Raw genomic sequence first — 25,591 nt, 5'->3', positions numbered from 1 at the left:
TGACATTCATTGGGAAATTTGGGGTCTCTATGGAAAAAATGGGATAATTGATAAGGGAATTGTGCTTCAGTGTTGTCATTTGTTTAAGAGTGAACATAAATATCCATGATGATGACAGCATTGGCCACTCGTTAGTGGTGAATGATGAATTGTACCTGAAAATTGATGAAAATTTTGCTAGAACAAGCGTTTCACAATATAAATCTTTAGAATATTTTCCACAGATTTCTATGAATCTATTGCATGTAAATATAGCTGAAAAGTTAGACTACTACATGTTTTTTGCTTGTCTCAACAAGGAACTTCAAGATGTCATCATTGGTTGGCTGCAATCTCAGGCAGCTGAATTCCATACTGAAGGAATTTGAAAACTAGTTCAGAGATATGACAAATATTTAAATCTGCTCGGCATATATGAATGAAAATAGTAATGACATGTAATTTTGAGATGAAAATAAATTTTCTGTATCTGTTCTAGTGTATTTTATATCATAGCATAACGGAGGTTACTTTCTGGACTACCCTCATATTATGGTATCAGTCTCAATCAGCAGTAATAAAAAAAAATTAAGTGACTGTTATTGCCACTCAAATATCTATTTAAGGATATCAGTAGGTCTATAAATGTTTTTCCTCACTCCCATCTTGCATTTTAAATAAATATCACTAATAAACATTCATATTAAGAAAGGTTTTTTATCCATATTCCTTGAGAAAATGTATTGTTTGCAGTTCATATAAATGTAAGGGTTATCATCCAACAGATTTTATCAGAGAATGATCATTGGTTACTTGAATAATGAGTAGTTTATCATCCTGGTCATTAAATCCATTGGAATCTAAATGCCTTAAAATTTAAAATTAAGCCCACAAGATATTAAATCCATAAAATTAAAATGAGGAGCTATGAACCAACACATTTGCATCACTTACATTTACCCATATATATTTTTCCTAACTGCCAGCAATTAGCAAACATAACATTTTCTTGTACCCTTTTATAGATGTTCATTCCCCATAAAAAGTTCAAACCATATGAACTTGTTATGCTCTGATAAAGATAAGGATTTAGTACCAAATTTTTATTGAAGTGTGTTAATTTGGTTTGTAAGAATAATCATATGAATAATATTAAAAAACAATGATAACAGTAATGGTAATTCTTATGTGTTAACAATCAGATGAATGGATTGTGTATTTTAAGGTCAAGACATGATAAAGAATGAGAATTATTCAATGTTGTTTAAACTTCATCAAATCCAAATATTATTCCTTAATGAACAAATTTTTATTTTTAAAGCATTAGCTCACTGGCCAATTTCAAATGTTCATGATACTAATGAATGAACTATACGTTTGAAGTGCTATGTTTAGTAATAGCAGTTAAATGATCAAATAATTGTCAAAAATGACTGGTATGGACTTCATTTAGTCTTACATTTCATTGCAAAAGAATTTGAATGCTCAATACTTGCCCGCTGAAGTTAAAATATTATGGCATAGGCAACTCAGTGAAAAGTTATTTAATATAGATAGAAATTCTTGACAAACACTAACTATACTTTTTTGTCTGCACACATATTTTTGCCACCAATAATACAATTTTTACAGAAATAGGCATGTTTGTTTGACTGATTACCTGAAAAATTATATGAATGTTTTTTCTTAACTAACAAGGGGTAGTGCATCACATTAAAATGTGAGGAGTGGTGGTAAATACAATAAGAGGACAATGTTTCCAGAGTACTTGAAATAAATAGCATCTTGAGCATTTATTTTGATTCCACTGAATATTGTTCCAAATAGAAAAAACCTGTTGATATAATCATTTTTTTTCTTGATTTTTATAACTATGATGTAGAGTCTGGAAATTTCACCAGAAAAGGCATATTACTTCTTTGCAACACAAAATTTTTATTAAATTATTTTTGCGCAAGTATTTTTGATTTTTTTCAGTTAAAATACATTTTTTCACATCTTATAAGTTGGCAGAGAGAGAAGCACCAATATACTCATTCTTATGTGCACATTAGAACTGGGAGTACATGGTGGATGGGTGGCAGAGGTATAAGGAGATTATCTTCAGTATGGGTTGAGGCTTGACCCATGCATATTTGGGTCGATCAGTCACATATGTTTCTTAGAATTGGGATATTGCATGAAGATCATAAATTATGAATATGTTTTACAAAATAATATATTCACTGTCAATAATCAAATATCCAGTAACACAAATAAAAACGTAAGCATTAGGAGCTCACATTTCTTTCGTCTCCATATCAGTTTGGATTTAGTCAAAATATTAGACCTAGAAGATATTTCAATACAGAAAGATACAGTTCCAGTTAAGTGGAAAAGGGCTCAAAAATAACAGTTCTGTTTTTCATTATTATGGAAAAGATTAATGCTGTTCAAGAAGCCACTTACATCTGAATTATCTTGAAAGGTTCAATTAAATTGAAGAGCAATAAATGAATAACATGGCAGGATATTAAAATTATATGACTGAAATTTGTGATCTTAATTTCTCTTTCTTCTTGTAAACACTGTGATTGTCTTTGCAATTGTTAACTCAAGAGCAAAAACTTCTCAAACTGAATTCAACTGTAGCGGAACTATGAAAATATGTCCTTATTTTAAGAAATAATAAGACATTCATAAAATGATCAGAAATTTTTCCTACATACCATTCTTGAAGAATATATATATATATATATATATATATATATATATTTAAAACTTCATGTGGTATGTATTGCAAGTCACCAGTCAGCAAACAACAGCATTGGTGTATTCCATGAGCTGCTAATACATATTATGTGTACATGTATGTGTATGCATGTGCCTGTGTGTGTTTATATATATATATATATATATATATATATATATATATATATATATATATATATATATATATATATACACACACGCATATGGCACACACACACTAAGTATGTATGTGTATGTATACATCCATAAAAATGTATGTATATATGTTAATAAGGCTTCTATCAAGATCTTTGGATATCTTTAGTGATAATATTGATAGCTTGGAATTATTTATTGCATACACTTTTTTTATTTTGGCACTATTACATTTAAAGATGTCCAATTAATAAAATAAATACAGATGCAGGTTCAGTTTCTCACTATTTTGGCCTTTATTATTTTTTGGTGACCATACCAAAAGAAACAACTGTATTCATGTATTAAAAGACAACCATGTTGGCTTGGGAATAAAGGGCTCCTTTCATACATTCTTCTTTTTCTTGTTCACCCATCATACGTCTTCATCATGGTTTCCACTAAAGAGTGTACAAGCCTAGCACTAAAAAATTACTTTCCCCAACCTAATTAAGACTTTAAAGGATCTGTAGTGGGCGGCAATTTGACCTATGGGGAAGTGGATTAATCTTTTTAGGGAAATCTTGATGTCCATAAAATTTAGGTAAACATTTCTATCCCCCAAGTTATGAAAGGAAGATAATGATAATTTTTCAATCGATTAGATTAGCATAGAAGTATTCCACATCACCAGCACATACAAAAGAGTCTTGGCTTGTGACTTAATAACTGTAGAACCTAGTAATTACTAAATATTAATGATGAGAAGTTGTCATTTAACTTTTACAACACCTTTCTGGTTTTTTTGCAGGAACATTGCTCAACATCATAAGAGAATACAACAGAATACTTTTTTGCATCACAAAGTTTGAGCACAACACTCATATAATATATCTAGGACAGTTCTTAGATTCTGTCTCATCTCCTACAAAAATGGGAGTTATCACATCACTTGAAGTACTTTTCAAGCCTTAACTGTTTGGCCTTTTTCACAGACAAAACCTTTTGAAGTTTAACATGAACACATTATGCCAACCATCATGTTCATCCATTTACCCATTTATCATTCTCTCTCTGTCCATACAAGCCCTTGGAGGGTATAACATAAAACATTTACTTTTCCTTTTGAGTTAGCGCTTGATTATATTGTCAACATGTTTTATCAAGTCTCCCTAGACACCATGCGCATAACTGCATTCATTGACAATTAACAACAAAACTTTTTAACACAACAACTCATTTCAATGTCTTTGCTGTCTGTGTTCTTCCAAATTTCTAATTTTTTTTTGCTAAAATTTTGTTCAAAACTGAGTAACATAACGTTTCTTTATCTCTTATATTGTTGACATTTGAAGGTCTGCAGTTGTAAGAGAGTTTTTTTTTATTTTGGAAGCAGTACTAGCATCGCTGTTGGCACAGGGAATAAAATTCCAAAAATGCATTCAAAATTTTCAAGCCTAGCAAGCGAGCAGTATGGTTGGATTTCATTACCGTACCATTGCATCATTTTTTTACCTTGTATCTGCTGCTATGAAATCCCTTCAAATTACAATGAATTTATCAAAATACCTAACTAATGGACCCCTATGATATCTCTCAAACAACCACAACCTTTCTAAATAACAATTATTGCATGCTTAATAGTCTTTGGTTGGTGTTGTAACTTAGAACCACCATATTTAGAATTAGGCCTTGTGACCCACAGAGCAATTGCATTTTATAACATCTCTTTAAGAGAAATTGCACAACTCCTCATGATGCATCATCAAAAAAGTATATGAAAAAAATTTTTTGAGGATACAGCTTAATTTATTAATCTCCATTTTTCTGTTTCTCTCTTTAGTCTAGCATTTAGTGATAAGCAGTGTGACTTATCAGTTCTAACCAGTTAATATCCAGTTTGCATAATATCAATAATATTACGGGATTTTCCTTAAAATTGGGCACCAGTCAGCATTGAAGAATTTGAAATTAATTTTTTTTTGGCCGGTTGTAGAAAATATATTATAGCACTTCATGAGCGACAGTGCCAGACATGCCAAATCAAAACATGAGAAAAAACACCTTCCACTTACAATAAATAACAAATTGTTCGTGCCTTTTCACAATATCAGGCAATGAGTTATATTAATGTGCATTTAACACTTATGTTCTGTCCATTTGCTTACTTTCGTGAATGGATAAAAAATGCCAGTGAGCATCGAGGACGACATTCTTCTACATTTCTGCCATGGCAGCAACCTTGGATTCATATTCCGTTTCACAGGGTACCAGTTTCCACACTTTTAAAAACTGATGGGTCAATTTACAAAGGTAGCAACAGCCATTCACGCAGGGGAGGTGGCCAATGAAACATTGTGGCAATTTATCCCTCGTTATCTCGTTTAATAATACAACATATACGTATCACCATGGGCAGGATGTCTTATTGATTGATAGGTTTTCATTTTTTAGTCAAAACTTTCTAAATCCATTTATCCTCGATTCCCTAAGGTTTGTCTTGGTTTCTAGAAGGAGACGCGACGCCCAGCGTGAGCCCGGTGCCGGGCTCTGGCACACCTGGATTCGGCGCCGGACCGCTGTCTGCCCGCGCGCAGCCTTACCAGCATCGATCACCACTCCTTCCCCACCACCCCACGGTCACAGGTTCGTCACGTACTGCGGCTGCCGGATGATGGCCCGGACGTGCAGCATCGTGACAGGTCAAGCCCCAGTCCCGCTGCCCGGGCCCACCGCCACGGCCGAGGCACTGGTGGCGCACGGCGACACCACGCCGTCGTGGCGCACCACGGTGCTCCCCGGGCTGCTCAGCGCGGTGGCGGAGCCGCAAGCCTTCAGCTCCGTGAATATCTCTGTGAAGAAGGACGGCTCCGCGTTGATGCGGAGCATGGAGCGCGAGAGTCTGTGGACGATGGAGAGGCACCTGTCCCAGAAGCGATCCTTGTCCTCGTCCACGAGGAACGGCTTGAGAGGGTAGGAGATTTCGTTGCCCATGTAGGCGTAGGAGAGGTAGAGGCAGGTGAGCACCACGGCTTGAAGTCCTTGCTCTGATTCGACCGCTTCCGCCTCGGCCGCCTTCAGGGGCTCCTTCTCGCCATCCCCGGTCCCTTCGCCGTCTCCGAGCAGCTCCCGCACCAACATGTACACGAAAACCACGTTCGCCGGGTTAATGAAGGCCACATCCTGCGAAAGGGGATTGATGGATCGATTAGCGTCATGCCCGACCCAGCCATGCCGCGGGTCACCCTGACGCGCACGTACGGTATCTGGAGTGCTTGAGAGGGTTTCGTTTTCACAAGACATGGATGGGATTTCCAGTTTTCTCCGGGGGCTCTGGCCTGGTTACATTCATTCGCCATACATTTTCGTTCACTTTCCAAATACTACAAATGAAATAGTATGTAGTTAAGCATTGTGTCTTAGTATGTTATAATTACATTACTCTACCTATATGGGAGGTCAATTTCGCTATAAATATAATGCCATCATTAATTTATAAGATTGTGTAAATTGGCTTCAGCACTGCTCGTGGTCATTCAGTCGAAAGAAATTGGTATTATATAGCGTTGAATATGCGAATATATTTAAAATGATGCAGAAGCACTCACAAAAGCCATATTACAGGAGCAGTAATATACCTGAAGAGAAGGCCGAAAGCTTAACATTTTGAAGTGTGACATCCATTCGAATGAACAATCACCGCTACTTCTGTAATTCTGCCTCACTCTCTTCTCTTCCTATCCCTTCACACGCAAATTCCCACAACCTTTCCTTCGACCAGTGTTTCTCCCTCACCATCTTAGAATCCCTACTCGATTCCGCCACCAATATAGAGGTGAGAACTCACGAATCCGCATATATACTTGCTTTCCAATCTTTTAAATTCTCACCCTCACCTCTCCCCCCCAGCATATTCGAGACCTTCCATCCTGTCTGAAGAAGGCTGAAAGCTCAAGCAATCTAATATGCGAGTGCCCTCATAAGTATTTTATATTTTATTTTGTGTTCTATTCCGCCGTCCAAATGCTATATTGCTCTCATGAGTGCTTATGCATCATCGGTGTATGTATATGCATGTATGCATGTAAATGTCATGTATATATCATTTTGATATTCATGTATATTCATCCTCCGTCCGGAGTCCGAGGAACGTATTTTGTAGATTAAGTTAGAATTTTGCTATTGAATATTTTTCTTCGCATTTCCGCTTTTGCTGAGGGAGTTGTGGAGGCCTTCTATATGTTATTGTAGGGTGAGGGCGTATATGTGGTGTCTGCGACCAGAGAGGAAAATTTTCATCGAGCGTTTAGTGTGGGGATGGGCGACATTTGCGGAAACGGCACTATTGCTCATAGTTCGCCGGTTTTCATCGGAATGAAAGGAAAAATGTGTTATGTTGAAATTGATGCCGGCGCCTAAAATTGCAGAGGATTCCGAAATGAAATATGTGAATGATGTTTTGAAATAAAAATTGAAACTTGCCGTAAAGGAGGATAGATTTTTATATTTGTGGGACTAAAGAAGGAAGATATTGTCCATATTAGGGCCCAGAAGAGAGGTTTGTGATGCTTAGGAGGAAAGTAATTTCAAGGTGGCCCATGAAGTGGTTGACATAAGGATGGGTAACTATTTGGGCACCCCTGGTGGTATCTGATGGAAGAATTTGTCAATAAAGTTGAAGAGGTCTTTTGTTGATTCTAATTCTACCATGCGGGTGAGGAATTTTGGTAGAGGGAATATTTTGCATGGGGCGTTGAGCGAGGTAATATCGGAGAGAGTGTAGAAACGAGGGGAATTTGGGTAGGGAGGGAAGTGAACTCGATGGTTGGCCATATGTAAATTTGTATTTCTAAAGACTGGGTCGGGATTAAGGATGTATAGAATCGGTCCGGTGTTAGCAGGGGACGTGAGACGATAGGGCGTCCGCGGCTATGAGGATTTTGCTACTTCAGGAGCTCAGAGTCGTGGAGATTGAAGTGAGGAGAGGCGATGATGGCGGTTTTATTGGGCGAGAGTCTTACATTGAGTCCATATATTAGCAGGTAGGAGAGGATTTTTTATTGACTTAGTGGATTTGGATCATGTTGAAGAGGGGGTAATATGACGGATCGTGTAATTGGCGCATTACTTCCGCTATATTATCTCTTTCTCTAGTATGACAGCAGATGACCCTTTGTCTAGTTTCGCTGTTTTAGTTTTATTAATTACGGTTAATTGCATGCGCACACACAAGTAAAATGTCAACGTAAGTGAATATAATTATAGTAATAGGCAGTGGCATAAAACGCAAAGAGGACACAAAATATCGGTGGCACGGTCATGTTTTTCACCGGAAGGAAGGACACTGAGTTCACAGGTGATGGGAATGGATAAGGGGGACGCAACAAATAATATTTCGAGTGAGTGACCGACTGGGGAGTTCGATTCCGGCTGAGATCCCTGGGCACTCTCAGCTTCATCGATGCTGCATGAGTTCTCGGGTACAAGATTTTTCTTCCATGCGGCACAAGGATAGGAACTCATCCTTCCTCCTACACCGATGCCTACGTTTCATAAGCTCGGTCATATTCATATGTTTGGTCGTCAGGAATTCAGTTCATTATGAAATACTTCTTTGCACGCGCGTCAACTAAAAGTTGCCATTGTCATATTCCGAGGGGAAGGTAATGCCTATGGTAGAAATGCGACGATTATGGGCGTCATTTAACTTTATAAATATCGAACAAAAATCATAGATATGACTCCGTGAACTTAGTGAATTCTAGTGATAGCGCTTTAATCTATTTCTCGAGTTAAGCGAGCAATCTCAGGAGGTTGAACCTGAAATCTGTAACGAATCTTATAGATTTTGCGAAAGGAACTTGCTAAATTGTCGTTTTGGCTTGAAGCAGTTAACCGCTTCAGCCAAATTATAATCTTTATTTTACAGGGAGTGTAATTAAATATATTCCAATAAGTGGGTTTTTAACATGCATATGTTGTTGTGAGGCAAAATTCGTTGTTTGTGTATTACAACAAGAGCAATAATTGGCAGATACACGAGCATTGAATCTAACTTGGGGAAAAGTTATAAAAATTTATCATGCGGCCTTAATTAACTATAAAATAACTTAAAAAGGCTAGCTTTATCAAAAATATTCAGAGTAAAGAGGGAATATTTGAATGAGAAAATTGATGGAGTGATCTTCGGTTACATTGGGAAGATCTCAACTTGGATACGCAGTTTTCGCGTATTTAAGACCATGCTTAGAAGGACCTAATTGGACGGAGAAAAGCCCCAGTAGGAAAAACCTAACCATTTCGAAAAAGTGCACTATGAAAGAACAGAAATCGTCTCGTTATTATTATAAATTAAAACTAAATCGAGCGCTTAAAATTAGTAAATGATTAAAAATTGTATGACTCTAACGCCAAATTTATGGGAAGAATAATATCTCCGAATCACATTGTAAAGCGAGACCACAAAGAGAACTCGAGGGAAATAAACTTCCTCAGAGAGTGAGTGACTCAAGGGATTATTTTTCCCTCTCACACAATCCGTTACCTCAACGATCTAGATCATTGCTGACGACATCCTGAAATATTTTAAAAATAATACTAAGTTTCAATAATCTTCAAATGCTAAAATGGCCGATGACCTAACACCCCCTGCAATACACTCTTTTAAAGGATGAAATGTGGATGATCTTATCTACCCCAGCCCACAAAACCTGAGAAATTTTTCCCCTTTTTTTATATTTGTACTTTCTTAGATTGGGCCATCATATTGGAGCTCCAATTATCAAAATTATGCCTGTATTCTATTGATTGCAACACCTAATGTACGCGAAAGCCCGTTTGACCGGTTGCAAAAGAGCACATGTGAGCACAAAGAACTCTGACCTTTCTGATCACATTCTCCGTAGGGTTCACGTATCTCTCGGTTGGGGTGGGTGAAATATATATAAAAAGGGGCAGTTTTTTCCCTGCTCCGCCTGCGATTTCCCTGGGAGACGTGGCTCACCAAAGAATTCAAAGAGATTGAAGCTGAGGCTTAGGTGAAGCTGAGGAGTATCCAGGAACGACATTCTGATTTGAACCCGGTCCCCCCAGTCAGTTGCGTACACACTGCACACTGGGCTACCATTCATATTTCCTTGCTATTGTTTTCTAAAACCATCGAAAAATTGAGAGAAGACATTGATCAAGCCTGGCTTAGAGGCAGAGGGCTATGACGTTTGAAGTCAAAGTGTGTAAAGGGCGTTTTTGGTCGGACACTAAAAAACGTGTTCGGGAGAAAATGTAGCGTGCGCCTGGAGCAAAAAGACGCAGGATCACGGGGGATTCCTGCAAGGAAACCCTCAGCTGTGATTATCAATGATTTTGTTATTATGAATGTATATTGACTCATCTCGTGCCTTTATGAAATAATGCGCAGCCATGTGAAAGTTCACCGCGGAAAATAGTTGGAATCGACCGGGATTCAAATCTTGGTCTCCGAAATGACAGTCAATTACACCCATAGAACCATCCTCAAAAATATAAATGTGTCACAACACTTCCTAAATCTTCATAGTGCGGGCAAACGATCATCACGCACGACTCCCATACATGCGTGCACGTGATATTCTTCCCTGAGATTCAGCATTTTGCGAAAGATATTTTCCTTTTTTTTAAACCGGTAACATTTCTAATTCAGGGAACGGCACGGATCGCGTGCCTTAGGGGATGGGATTGGGTAAAATGCGTGATCCAATTCACCCAATTCGACCTCCACAGCCGCAATGCCCACTCGACCGCCCGTGGGATGTGAGAACTCCTCTCCTGGCGCGATAGTTCGAGGGGAAACACCGAACGCCCCACTCGCAGTGCTGCGCAAGAGTTATCCATTCATTGATCTTATCGGATTAAGAGTATCGATTGCTCGTCTTCCTTCCTATGAGCTCCCATTGTCGACCGAGCGCCCAATAGGCCATTGCTTTAAACTTACTCACATACTCTCGTAAACTCTAAATCGATTCCTGTTGAATGCTTTTGGAATCCTAGTTTGAATAGAAAGATATGACGCATATAAGTGATTTCGCGAGCCTTTCTTATCTCTTAATGCTGGGAATATTCCTTGGAACCTTCTCAGCTGGATATGTTTTAATTGGAAGGAAAATTTCAATTGCTTAGCGATAAAGACGTATCAAAGGGAACCAAGTTGGAATGGGAGTGTATCTCTGGTAATATTTTTTTCCTCTGTAAAAGCATAGAGGAAATGTGAATTCGGAACAATCTACAATTTCTTTCAAAATGTTTTGTTCTCTATGACATGGCTTCTGGATTGATTTCACATATATTCTCGGAAAAACAATATCACCACAATGGTTTCCTAACTCGCAGAGAGATAGAATTCAGATCTGGTTGTGCCTGGATCGCTCCGGACAATCAAAAAAGGATTTTACGGATTCAGGCATATCGTGTTCGTGTCGAGAGACGGGAATTATTAGGTTCATGTCATTTATAATAATGATTTTACATAGCATATTTTAATCTCGGATATTACACCGGCGTTCAACTAAGTTCTTCACCTATTGACGTGATTGATGTCAAACACGGACTGCTTTTTCACAAATTTGGCATGGTCAGTGATCCATTCAGTTTGAATTTAATGGGGGCATTATTAATCGTGTTTATATGTGTATTTAGAAAAAAACGTTGATTCAAAAATTAGATAATTTACGGGGCGAAAGGGGCGACGCATTCATTTCGATTAAGCGGTTGGACTGCAAAAATTAAATAAGCTCATATCCAAGAAATATATGAACCATCGAACTTGGTCATTAAGTTAACGATTCAACTCAGTTATTATAAAGACTTGGTTATTCATTAATCAATATACATTAAATGCATGGGATTCGAATCAATGAGTGCAAAACTAAGGTTATGAGGCTCTCAAAATAGAGGAAGGCTAGTTTAAGCGTTTAACTTGTAGGGCAGCAGGTTTTTAGTATAGTTTAATAGTGTACGTATATTAGAAGTATTCTGGACGAATATAATCAAAGTAGTAGGGATATAAGAAGAATAATTCCGTAAGAGAAAGTAGTTTTCACGGGAAGGAAAGAATGGCGACAGGGGCTTGAGAAACGGCTTGTAAAAACTTTGGTATGGAGCGCGATTTGTTGAAGCAAGATGAAAGGCGTGGACTGGAAGCTTACGAGATGTGGTTGTGGAGGAGGATGGAGGAGGTTAAGCGAGTATTTCGAGCGACAATCAAGAGCATTGAGCACTTTCATTCCAGCTGATGTGCTGAAGTCTGCGATAGAATGAAGAACGTTAGTTGGAGGAAAAGGATGCCTAATGTTGGACGGATTGAGGGGAGATAGAAAGGATGTAGAATCGAAGAACAGCCTATTGTAGTGTGAAGTGTCCAGTTGCGTCTTGGTAGTTGAGACAAAAAGTAGAACGTGGTCAGCGAGGCATAGGTTGTAGTTAGTGAGGTGTAGGCATTTTTATGTAGACGTGCTTATGTCATTTTGGGTAGCATTTGCTTGCCGAGATATTGATTGAGTTAGGAGAGAGGCCTTGTAGCCTGGGCGTCGGCGAAATCGAACAGTCTGGTGGGGAAAGCCAGTTGGTTTTTCCCATTCGACTTTCGTACAAATCTATTGTTTTTTAAATGACGCCTCTAGATTGCATATTTACTGGAATTGCTTTACGTATGATTGTGACGCTTACGTGATATGTATTGGCGTGCTGGTTGCGTAAGTTAAATAATGGAATAGCATCGTTTGTCCCTTAAAACTAAATCTTTGGTGAAAATAATTTTGTCTCAGTTTTGATTTAAGCATTTTAATCACTGTGGTGACTAAAAACGGTCTCTTGATAGTTTCAAAGTTTGGAACAAAGAGTGAAGTTTGGAATGCATGGACTTTAGAATGATCCAACCTGACATCACCAATGACATCATCAATGGGTCAACTCCGTCACCATGTCAATTAAAAACGTCTGGTGTAATGTAATTTTTATAGAGTGATGAAGCTAAATAGTTGTAGAATACAGCTTAAAGAATCAATGGTTAAAAATATAGGCCTGATCGGATTAAGAGATGAGTGACAATGAGCCAATCTGGAAATTTAACTCACAATTGGCCAATCGCCACTCTTGTGGAAGATTGATAAATTTTAGAAATACTAATTCGTGTAGCCAATTAGTTTTGAGGTCTTTAAATATTATTAATTTTACCGCGCTTTCTCTTTGACTCCAATATGATGATGATTCCCTTGGCCAAAAGAAATTATTTCCATTGAGAAATCCCAACAAATTCCATTATGTTCCAAAAGCTTGCTTGCATACACTTCTGCAAAATTACCTTGTAGTCCACAGTCCATCGGCCTTCCATTCCACCTCTCAATTCCCCATGCAGATTGTGCAATAATAGGATTATGATATAAAATAATCACACGTTAACTTGACCGTTACATAAACAGGAAAGCACTATTCATATAACCCTTTGATTAATTGACACTTACGAGAAAATAGCCATCAAATTCGTGAAAGTAGGCGATTACTCATGAGTGAGCCTGTTTGTGTGTATTCAATAATATTTAGTATTCCGTGTCAAAAAGTTAAGAAAATGCTTCCATTGATCACGACGTTTGTGGAATACCGCTCGGAAACACTCGAGTAAAAATGGCGTATGGAAAGTGGATAGAGAAAAATTGTTCTGCAAATTTATTGACAGCAATGAACAATTTATTTCACATTAAAAGCAGATTTGAGACCTACAAAAGATATTTGAAACGACTTAGTCTCAATTTAAATGTATGAATTATCCCGCGGGTAACTCATCCGTCGACCACCGGTTGGAATCTTTCTCAGGGTTTGGCATGTTATCATGACAGACGAAATGGAGGTAACTTTGCCGCCCGGAACCGAAAGCGTTAAAGTCACAGAAAATGATTACGTCGTGGCGTTCGTACATTTTGCTTGTATAAATAAACTTATTTTCACAAATAATATTGTGAAAATCTTTCTCTGGCTGACTTTTATCATCATTCTGGCAATTTTAACCGAGAGTTTTAAGTTTATTATGGTTAGATATCCGAACCTTTATTGTCGCCGTTTGGTGGCCTTCCACTTCTATTCCATTCTCTTTCCTTAATTATCGACTTATTGAGATCTCAATCCCTCCCAAGACGTACGTAGATACTTATGAGTACAATCGGTACACTTTTAAGGTATTTGCTTTCGCGGTTGGTCCCGTAAAAAATGTTATTAGGTTATAAAAAAAACAATTTTTTGCATTATTGTATATACCACTCAATTCTTACATACTTAATTTTACCTCCACCACATTCATGCATCGCCTCAAACATGCTCTTACGTTTCTGAGACTCCTAATATCCCTTGTCTCTTCAACTCGAGTCACCCAAATCCACAGTCTTTCGTTGCATATCACCCTACTTCTCCTCATTTTACCACTTTCACACTACTCAAGTGACCCAAACCTATCACATAGATCCAGGCACACCTGATTTATCCTAGGATAAAATAATATGGGAGGGGTAAAATTATTATGCGTAGTCATTTTTGATATCTTAGGCAAAAATTCTGAATGAATGAAGAAACATTTCGGAAAAAGGAAAATGAAAGGCAACAGTATCAGGGATGAAAACGGCGATATACTGATAAAAGGTAATAGGATATTGGCAATAGATGGAAGCAATGCATCGAAGAACTCTACCAAAGTCCGAAGTCCCTGGAGGAAAACCTGACGAAGGACGAGAGTGAAAGGGATGGCGAAAACCAGGGCCCATACACGCTGAGGAGCGAATTCGATAGAGCAGTAAAAGATCTTGAGAAAAACAAAGCTTCTGGAGAAAAAAAATCGACGGAGACGACATCAAGGCACACGGAGACAAAGCCAATGATAATGTCTGGAATAATCAAAGATAGCTTCAATGCTGGAAGACTTCCTGAAGACTTTCGAAGGAGTGTGATGATCGCGACACCAAAGAAGACGAGGACAGAGAAATGTGAGGAGCACCTAACCTTGAGTCTTGTGTCACATGGATTAAAAATACTCAGGCGAATAATAAGTCGAAAGATGAAAAGATTGAAGGTAACCAATTGGACAACCAATTTGGCTTTAGGAAGACCAGACGAACCAGGGAAGCCATACTCTGTCTGAGAATCATGATAGAGAAAACAATACATGTGAAAAAGCAACTGTATGAAGCATTCGTGAACTTGGAGATAGCCTTCGACAATGCGGAATGGAACAAGATATTTGGACTGCTGGAAAAACTCGGAATAGATTACAGCGACAGAAGAATTATCTATCAGCTATACAAGAAGCAAATGGCCACAATGCGAATGAGAGATTGATGCCATGTAGAGGCTAAAATTAACAAAGGAGTTAGACAAGAATGCAACTCTCACCTGCATTATTCAACATGTATATGGAGGAGGCAACAAGAGAAGCACGAGGCATCGGATTAAACGGAATTAAGATCATTGGAGAAGAGATAAACATGCTACGCTTCGCCGATGATATTGCAATGATGGCAGAAAACCAGGAGGATTCTTAAAGTGACCTTTGAGAATCCTCCTGGTTTTGGAGCAAGGATTGGATCAAGTTCTAAAAAGATACAACATGAACATAAACAAGACGTAGTCTAAAACCCTAGTGTGTGGAAGAGAGAAGCGAAATACAGTAGTCACGCTGAAAGGACAAAAATGAGAGCAGGTGGATTCCTTCACCTATCTCGGAAGTACCATCAAATTGGACGGAAAAAGTACTACAGGCATCAAACAAGGAATAGCTCAAACTAAGAGAGCATTCGCAATGAAAAGACAACTGCTGTGTTCAGAGAAGATAGAATTACAGGCGAGGAAACAATACGTGAAAACATTCATATGGAGCGTGGCACTCTATGGATCAGAAGCATGGACCATCGGAAAATTAGACCAGAAAAGACTAGAATCCTTCGAAATCTGGTGCCGGAGAAGGGTGCTGAACGCCAAATGGACAGATTAAATAAGAAATGAAGAAGTATACCGAAGAAAAGACGAAGAATGGACCTTATGGAGCACCATGCAGAAAAGAAGAACCAGATGGATTGGCCACACTCTGAGGCACGATGGATTTGTGAAGAATATGGTTGAAGGAAAGAGGAAAGCTGTCAATTGATAACTTCCTTTTAGTCCTTCCTATCAATAATCAGTACAAATAATTACTACACAGGTATGGTATACTAATTTTGGTAGTTATTAATGGAGTTTGGAAGATAAATTCTGAATAATCGCGGGCTGGATAAAAAATAAGGAATATTATCCGCCGACTATGCATTCAATATGAAGGGAAATACTTTTTACAATGTATTTAGAACGGGATTTCTCAATGATTTAGTATTATAGGAAAATTATTCATGAAAATTCTGTGTCATTATCAAAACTACCAAGTTTGATAACCTAAGTAGATATAATGGTGAATAGCAACTCGAAATTTATTTAATTCTCAGTGCTAATTTTATTCTATGAAGCACCTTTGGTAAGCAGTATGAGAAAACTTGCCTTATCTAATGGCAAAAACTATTTAACACCGCTGCATCAGTGGGAAGTTGATGCAGAATTCTTAGGTAAGTTCCTTAGTAGGCTAAGGTAAGTAGGCTCCTTATATGGTCTGAAATTTTGTGGAGAAGAAGGCGAAATATTCCTCCATTAGTCCGTAGAATTACCAAATTTGATAAGAATTCTCGGCCAGTCCGATAATGGAAAACATTTCTTGGGTAGCGACCTCAAAAATGAAAAATTATCTTTCCCAACCGCTTTATGAATGGGGCCTGGCTGCTCCTAGTGGTCCACGCTTTGCTTTCCGTCCGCACGGAGTCGGAGCGTCACGAGCTGCCTCGCGTCGTAATCGATAAAAGCAATGGACGAGTCCACTTCGCACAAGGGGGTGGGGCGAGAGAATAGCTGCCACCCCCTCTCCGATGCTCACAGGGATATGAAACAATGGAGATAATACTTCTCCGAGTGCGATGCCACTGACCAAACGACGTGAAATTCGCTATTCAATTTTTAAAGAGGGGTTATGCCTTGTTTTCTGACCACGGTGTATTTTTCTGACCAGAAATTCAGCAGCGAAATAATCTTGAAAAGAGAGCTTTGTCGATGAAATTATATACCTATTACGGCTGTTATTCGAGTGCATCGTACAAAGCACAAAAGCTTTCCGAAGAGGATAAATGCGCGACTGCGGATCATTCAAGGGCCCAGACTTAAACTGACACGAGCACCACTCCAAAGGGTAGGACAACAAGCTAAGCTAATTCTCTAACCTCATCATACGGGGCAATGGTTTACCAATCACGACGAAATTTGAACTTATTTCAAATGAAGCAACTTTTCATTCATTGGTTGAAGGGATAAGTAGAAGAAATATAGTCTGTCACACACTTCTGTAGACTGACCTTAAATATATCATGAAACCCCTATGTGAGCCCATGTGAGTTATTTTAAGTCAGCGATATTCGAGTGGGTTTTTGTTTTATACGAGGTCGCGCGGGGTTTCCGTGACATATCACCTATTTTTGCATATTTTTATTGATAATTTGTTTAAATATTATCTGTATGGATATTATGTTCTTATTTTTGAATAAATGTTTTCATATAAATTGTGCATACAAATATCGGCCAGGAGTAAAAAATTTTGAAAAAGTTTTGTTCTCCTCAGCTCACCCTCTCATTAATAATGTATTTTGTTGGCTAAGATATGTAGACGATGTCTTCTGTGTGTGATCAGATTCTGATAGGCAACTAGATCAGTTTCTAGATCTAAATCTAGGTCTGTTTCTAAATTCTACCAATTCTAATGTACAATTCACGTGTGAAAAAGAGGAAAAAGGTTCCATGAATATTCTCCACCTATCCATTTCTAAAGATAAAGATGGGTTACAGGACTGCATTTTTAGGAAGTAAATGTGTACGGACCAATTAATTAATTCCACTTCAAGGCATTGGTTTGCCCAAAAGCTTTTGGCATTTCATGCAATGATCCACCGTTTAGTCACTATGTCTAAATTCAATGTGGATAAGGAACTTAATGTAATTAGAACGTTAGCAGTAGACAATGGTTATTCAGAAGATCTAATTAATAAACTTTACCGGCATAACCTTACAAAAATAGCCTTAAGTCACATTTACAACCCACAACATTTAAAAGATCCCACTGCCAAATGGCGGAGAATACTATATCTTGGGACTATTTCTCAAAAAGTAATTGAAAGTTTTCCTTAAGAAAAAATAAAATGTGCCTTTTCCGGGGATTCATGCCTTAAGAACCTGATCTCTCACACTATAGACAAAGTCCCCAAAAACGAGAGGAGTGGAGTGTATGAGTTAAAGTGCTCAGAATGTAACTCAAAGTATATTGGACAAACAGGACGGATATTTAAAGAAAGAATTAAAGAACACCCAACATGTGTCAAAAATAAGAACATAACATCCCTCTTTGCAAAGCACCTCATCGAAAGTGATCACAAAAGTGACTTTGTGACAAAAATTATTCATTTTGAAAGTAAAGGTCAAAGGCTCAATGCATTGGAGCAGTTAGAAATTTTGAAATGTGTCCGTTGGAAAGATGAACTTGCCAACGAAATTTTGTATCCCTCCCACTACCCACTCCCAGACTACCACTCTTCCAAGTCAACCATTGACAGCGAAAGATGCAATTCTCTTTCCTTCCCAGCTACATTGTAAACTTTTTACCCCTCCAACCTCCCTCTCTGACCAACCCCACTCCTTCGATCAGAAGGTATATATAGTCAGCGCGCTTCTATGAGGACCACCTGATGATGACGTTCAACGTCGAAACCTGGGTCGTCTTTTTAAAATAAAGTGTGTGGAGTTTCAAAGTCAATTATTTCATTTCAGTTCAACATGTTATGCAAATTCCATAAAGTTACGCCTGAGACAACAAATTTCATGATTTTAAGATTCATGAACATAATCCTTTATCGGCATATTTTATCCTTCGTAAAATAAAATTTATGCTCATTAAAAAAACGTCAAATCCATCAGTTTCCAGTTTCCACCAGTTTCTTTGTTTGCAACGAACATGGACTCTCAATTCCAGGCCTGAGTTTTTCTTTTTGACGCGCAAATGAAATCTCAGAAACGAACATGGTATACTCGTTGGCCATTTTCATGTTACAGCCATATCTCGAGGGAAATAAGTAAAATAAGCTATATTTTCTCAATACAGTGTAAAATGATAACGAGGAATCATTTCTACCATTAAAAGTGTAAGTAACCAATTGAAAACATGTGGTGTATACAATTTAGCAAATAAATGTATGATGGTGCATAGCATAGAATTTAGCCATTCAAGAAGCACAGTGACTTTCTCTTAATTGAATAATTTGAAAATTATAGAATGAAAGAAACCTCTACATTATTGTATGATTAGATTTTAAGATTTAAATAAACCATGTAGTCAAGTACAGGAATGATTTGGTAGGTAAGGGCAAATCTCAACTCATATGCTACGCATGAATACACATACACTCCCTACGGCGGGGGGAATGCACCCATAAGGTCGGTTTCTCCCCCTGTACCCTCTATGGTTTCCCAGGAAAAACGTGCTTGCATGAAGCTGAGGCTACGCAGTCATCAAATGGAATTGAATTGGGAAAATCTAGTCAGTGAACCTGACGATCTACCCACTGGAGCTTCACGCCTATAAACTTCGATATGCCATAAGCTATTTAAATAAACGTGGGAAATAAAACAACACAAAGGAGAAAACTGTCGTAGAGACAAAACAGAAGTTTCGCGATTTAAATATTGCAACAAATTTGGAAGGTATCGAATGTTTTGTGATAGTCTAAGTAATATTATTGTAAACCTTTGAGGCCCCTAATGCAAACCACAATGAACAGGCAAGGTTATTTTAAATATTTACAGCCAATATTACTCAACTGACTGAATATAAACGGAAATCTATGGCAAAGGGACTGGTGTAAGAGGTACATCTCGCGTGAGTACCGCCGGGCTAACGGTGACTATTACGAAGGCCAGAAGTCCATAAGCCTTATTGAATAATAAATTTAGAGATATCATCAACTTGGGAGAAGTTACAAATTATTACAAATTACAAACAATGTACGCTGGTTGAAAACTTATGTGAAATACATTTGCATATCATATGTAATCAGTTAACACATAACAATTAGTCATATTGGCATGTAATGCAAAAACGGGAAATGTGTAAGCAAAATATCACCTTGGAGAATGAGCACAATTTTGTCAGCAGAAATGCACATAAATGATGCATGTCAAACTAATATCTATCCCTCAACTGCAAATTTATAAGTTCATATCCCCAAGTCCACATGCTCATGTTTTCGTGATGTACGCTTCAGAAATGTACTGGTGAAATTCTCTGAGATTGGTGAAACATATTGTTTCAGATTTTATTTTTGAAATTTTTCGAAAACTGAAAGAAGAACTAAAAAATGTCTTAAAGGTAGTTTTCTTTCAATAGAGTGAAAATGAGTGATATTAAATTTGATGAAGCTTACAAGGTAATTTTTACGTTCGAAACTTAAATCGAATGACAAGAATTAACAAATCAATACCAGGTAATACTTGAATGAAAAAAATATGATTGTAGTATGTCAATCGATATAAAGTTACAAAATGATAAGAGAAGAAATATATTATCAATAAGAATAATAGTTTCATTTCTATTGATGACTTTAATGTATGGCGTTTAAAATTTGGCAAAGGGAAAGCAATGCGTACTCAATACCGAAAATTCATCGCAATACATGAGTCATCCAATTTAATTATTGGTTTTATTGAACTTTATATTTTATTATTATACTCTCAAATTTTCGCTTCCAGAATAATTTCTCGACAGTAAATTTCCTTACGTTCCTTATGCTAAAAATGTATAGATCCAGAAGTTAAATCATCAATTATTACATTTTGAAATATTTCAATTTTTTTCCCACCCCATGGGCTAAATAAAACCTTGACGTGAAGGAAGAGCTAGTGCGTATTGATGTCCCATATAGTTAGGCTAGCAGGAGCAGTGAGAATCGCTCCTGGTCCTGACCCATGGGTCAGGACCAGGAGCCATTTCCATATAGGTTGAAGCATAGGAGCCAGACGATGCATACCCATCAAACTGTCTGTTTCTCAGTGATGAGGGTACAGATATTTTAGGACTAGTTTGGAAGAATAGCGGGGATTATTGAGGCGATAGTTAGTTAGCGTCATGCAGCTGAGTGGAAATGAGAGAGTGAGCGGTCAGGCACAAGCCCAGAACCGTGAGCGCAGAAGGGTCTGGGCTTGTTTATATGTATACGAGGTCTGTTCAAAAAGTATCGCGAATTTTGAATTTTCGCGGTTTACGCATATTTATTTTCGATTTTTTGTGGCGTTATGTTGGGACATATGTCTCTCACTTATGCCGAAAAGTTCAACCATTTTGAATATTCAGTCAATTGTTGACAGCTGTTTTGCTTGGACGTGTTTTGGCTTGTATTTGATTTTTGCCTGTTCCAAAAAATGGATCAAAGAATCTGTATCAAATGTGGCGTGCAAAACGAAATTTAGTGCGCATTCCGAATGTTGACTTAGGCACATGGATAAGTACCTCGGTCCGAAGCAACGTTTATTGGTGGTACACAATGTTCTTAGAGGGCCGAGAAGATGTGAACGACGAAGAGCGTGCCGGAAGCCCGAGCACGTCAACTACAGACGAAAACATCGATGAAGTGAAGGAAATAGTATTGGCCAATCGTCAAACCGCCGTTACAGAAGTTGCTGAGGATGTAAACATATCGATTGGCTCGTGTCATTTGATTTTTACCAATGATTTGGGCATGAGATAGGTCGCCGCGAAATTCGTAACAAAATTGCTCAATTTCGACCAAAACAGCAACGAATTAACATTGCTAATGAGGTGTTGGACTCTATCCGCGACGACCCAAATTTGCTCCAGAGGGTCATAAGTGATAACGAATCATGGGTTTATGGTTACGATGTGGAAACTAAAGCTCAATTATCCCAATGGAAGCTGCAGTACGAGCCCAGAGCGAAAAAAGCGCGCCAAGTTCGGTCGAATGTGAAAGTTTTGCTTACAGTTTTCTTCGATTGCAGGGGCGTGGTGCATCACGAGTTCTTGCAGCAGGGTAGAACGGTAAATGAGGAATATTACCTGCAAGTTATGCGCAAGCGAAGCAATTCGCCAAAAATGCTCGGCTTTGTGGAATAACCAAAAATGGCTTTTGCACAACGATAACGCCCCTGCTCACACATCGTTAATTATTAGCAAATTTTTGACCAAAAAAACACGCTAATGATGCCGCAGCTACCGCATTCACCAGATCTGCCCCCAGTGACTTTTTCTTGTTCCCGAAACTAGAGAGGCTCATGAAAGGACGAAGCTACGCTACGATTGACGAGATAAAGACTGCATCGGAGGAGGAGCTGAACAAGATCACAAAAAATGATTTTTTGAAGTGCTTCGAGGATTGGAAAAAACGTTGGCACAAATGTATATCTAATGGGGATTAGTTTGAATGGGACAAAATAGATATTCATGAATAAATAAATAATTTTTGAAAAAACACTAAATTCATGATACTTTTTGAACAGACCTCTTATATATACGCTTTGTATGTCGTTTTTATACTTGGGCAGTCTGAAAAGTTTCCGACCTCAAAAATTTCAGAAAATTTCCGGAAAAATGTTTTGTAACTTTGTTACGCCGGAAACGTTGTCAGGTCGAACCACCCTAGTATATATGTATATACGAACATACATATATAATATGTCATTTCCAGCACTAACTGTGCCATGTTTACTTGGTGACATTGCTATCTTTTTGGGTGTTCTAAAATTTACGTTTTGATTTATTTTAAAATTTCTACTCACCACGTGTGTTACTGTAATTTTAAGGTAGCTTTGTCTGGTTTGCAAAAATATTCCAATAATAATATTATTTCATTTTTTTGCCGGGAGCAAAAATATCTGCCGTTGTTTAATAAAATGACTGGGCTTGGCCCTAAGTTGGGCACTTAGGCGATTTAAAATACAGGATCCGTGACGTGGCATCAGCGGCGCATTTGTTCTCGGCGGTTATTGGCGGTGGCGAGTGCCGCTCCTCGAAGAGGACTAGTTCGCGGGAAAAGCGCTTAGAGGAGTGTGTACTCCACTCTCGGACGCCATTCGCTCGAGGGCACCACTTCTGGTGTGAATGCGGACCAAGGCCAGGCACTGCGATGAGACTCATTCAAAGGGCCAGTTACGAAGCTCAGCCGTCTATTTTCTGGTACTTTATTTTGTTCGTTAATTATTTCTTTTTTAGCTTATTTCCTTTGATTATTTCTGCCCTCCGTTGAAGGTCGGACCACTAACTTTTAGTTCATTTAACCATTGAGCTGCTGTAAGAAGTAAGCGGTTTGGTTAGCGGCTACTGATGCATCCACATCAGGTTCTAAAATAAGGAAAATATCGCAAGTTTTATTGGGCATTTAAATTTGTGAATTGTTAGTAATTAATCATAAGAAATGAGAGCAAGCAAACCGGTGTCATTTTGAGAGAAATGTTAGAAGTGATAGTGGCACTGCCATTTCAAATCACTGAGTCTGAAACCGGATCACCAAACGCTTCGTTTTTGGCGACGCATTTAATGATAAATGGGCTAATTAATATGGAAAAAATATCTAAAATTCCCTTAAGCATAGCTTTTTGACTTTGAGCCGAAAAAAATTAGATGTTTCGTGAGTTTCGAGGGGTGGAAAATGAGACTTGAGATTTTTGTGACGAGTACAAGAGATCGGAAGCATGTTTGGACGACCGGGAACTCTCCGTCAAAGGACATGATCTATTTCGTGCTTTCAATTTGTCATCTTTTTAAAGAAATTTATTCACCAGTTGATTGCACATCATTCTAATATGGGTATGTCCTCCGTGTCAATCTCTTTTTCCGGTCCTTAAATTTTCTTGTTGTTCGCGGTCCTTGATCGAATGGGTCACCCTTTGACACCTTTATACGAGGGTCATCCGGAAAGTAGTACCCGTTCGTGAAATAAAGACAAAAGTAAATATTAACAAACATAAAAAATTTTATTTGAAAGAGGATACTTTAAACTACTTCTCAACATAATCTCCAAGCAAATTAAGGCATTTGTCATAACGTGTGACAAGTTTCTGTATTCCTGCTGCATAGTCCTTCGCCGCCAGCTCATTGAGATACGCGAGGGACCCATCTTGCACAAATTTTTGCATAATGCAGATGGTGTTTAACAATTTCATGAACAATTGTTCGAGAAACATTGGGAAAATGCTCACAGATGTCATCAATTGTGACGCGCCGATCGTTCCTCACGAATTCGTCAACTGAGCTCACCAGTTGGTCTGTAATGACAGACGGTCTCTCCGAACGCTCATCGTCGTGTGTGTTCCCCCTCCCCATGTTGAAGTTGCGACACCACCGCCGAACAGACGACTCGTCCATTACATTGTCTCCATACACCTCCTTTAATTGGCGATGAATATCACATGGGCGAACGTTTCTTGCATTGAGGAATTTAATCACTGCCCTCACTTCACAACTGGCGGCGTTCTCAATTTTTTTAAACATTGTAAACAATCACAGAAACAACACAGGCAATGCTAGCGTCACGCAACTTGGCTCAGAGAAGGCAGACAAGCCACTGAAGCTATCTGACCTCGTCCAGCGGCTACTCGCGTCGTCAGCACTTCATGCGGCACGAACGGGTACTACTTTCCGGATGACCCTCGTACTTCAGTTATTAAACATTCAGTCAACATCGTCCTCACTAAGCATTTTTAGGACCTCACGCAGATTTTTCCATTGGTACCCTAATCCCTCCTTGAGGTGCTTTGTGGAGAGCACTTTGAGTGAGTACGCCATCCGTCAGATGGGACGTTAAACCTGGACCCCTTTGCGCTTTTTGTTAATAGTGGGCCAATGCCGACGCCGGATCTCTCCACCCTTTGCCCTTTCCTGTCCATCCCTAACAGTGCAAATGACCTCAGCTCTCAGTCGCCTCCCCCAAATACTACTACGTTGAACAAAACTGTACCCTTTTTCGTGGGTTAGTGTGCCATGGCTTGTAGGGAATCATGATCATTATAAACATTCTCCTTTTTTTAAATTTATATATTTAGACGAAATACTTCAATTTCCATCTGTTTCCTTGTACCCGTTCTCTAATCTGCGAAAATTCAAGAGCACAATCTGAGAAATTCAGGCTAACGAACTTACATCTCACAACATTCTTGAATTGCGTAGATTTTGCTCTGCCATCTGGCGATGCGAGCTGTTAGTTCCGATCTTAGAACTCGCTTTGAAGAGACTTTTAGATGATGATGTGTTTCTGTCACAAAACCTAATGATTTGCTGGGTAGCAAATTTAATGTGGTAATAGATTTACTAGTAAATTAATCAAACATCACACCACCTATGGGGAAGATGGTCATGATGATATTTGCATATTCAACAAAAGAGAAATAAAGGGAACAAATATAAGGTTAGCATTTAAGTTTATGAACTCGTTTAAATAAATGATTTCGACCTCTCATCGTTTCGACAGAAATTTGGGCAAATCACTTGTCTATTCCCAGGCTCACTTGAAGTAGCTCAAATGTTTAAATTAAACAATTACTATTGTTTTCGTACTGTCTGACACTGTGATGAAATCGGTATCATTGCTAATGTGACCACAACAGTTGAGAAATT

At 38.4% G+C, this 25,591-nt stretch overlaps 1 protein-coding gene across 2 annotated transcripts in view; it reads right to left on the bottom strand.

The window, feature by feature from the left end:
- Nucleotides 1-3,137: 3,137 nt before the first annotated feature.
- Nucleotides 3,138-25,591, bottom strand: part of LOC139698337 (rho GTPase-activating protein gacZ-like) — a 50,558-nt gene continuing 28,104 nt past the window's right edge. For both annotated transcript variants that reach the window (XM_071597241.1, XM_071597242.1), the window contains exon 3: nt 3,138-6,027. In XM_071597241.1, coding sequence (XP_071453342.1) covers nt 5,548-6,027 — 480 coding nt within the window. In that variant the 3' untranslated portion in view covers nt 3,138-5,547. The remainder of the gene's footprint in view (nt 6,028-25,591) is intronic.

The sequence above is a fragment of the Hetaerina americana genome, unplaced genomic scaffold (genome assembly GCF_022747635.1).
Source record: "Hetaerina americana unplaced genomic scaffold, ioHetAmer1.1.p SCAF_82, whole genome shotgun sequence".
Classification (NCBI taxonomy): Eukaryota; Metazoa; Arthropoda; class Insecta; order Odonata; family Calopterygidae; genus Hetaerina; species Hetaerina americana.
The sequence above is the reverse complement of the archived record's forward strand: the minus strand, read 5'-3'. Positions and strand labels throughout refer to the sequence as shown.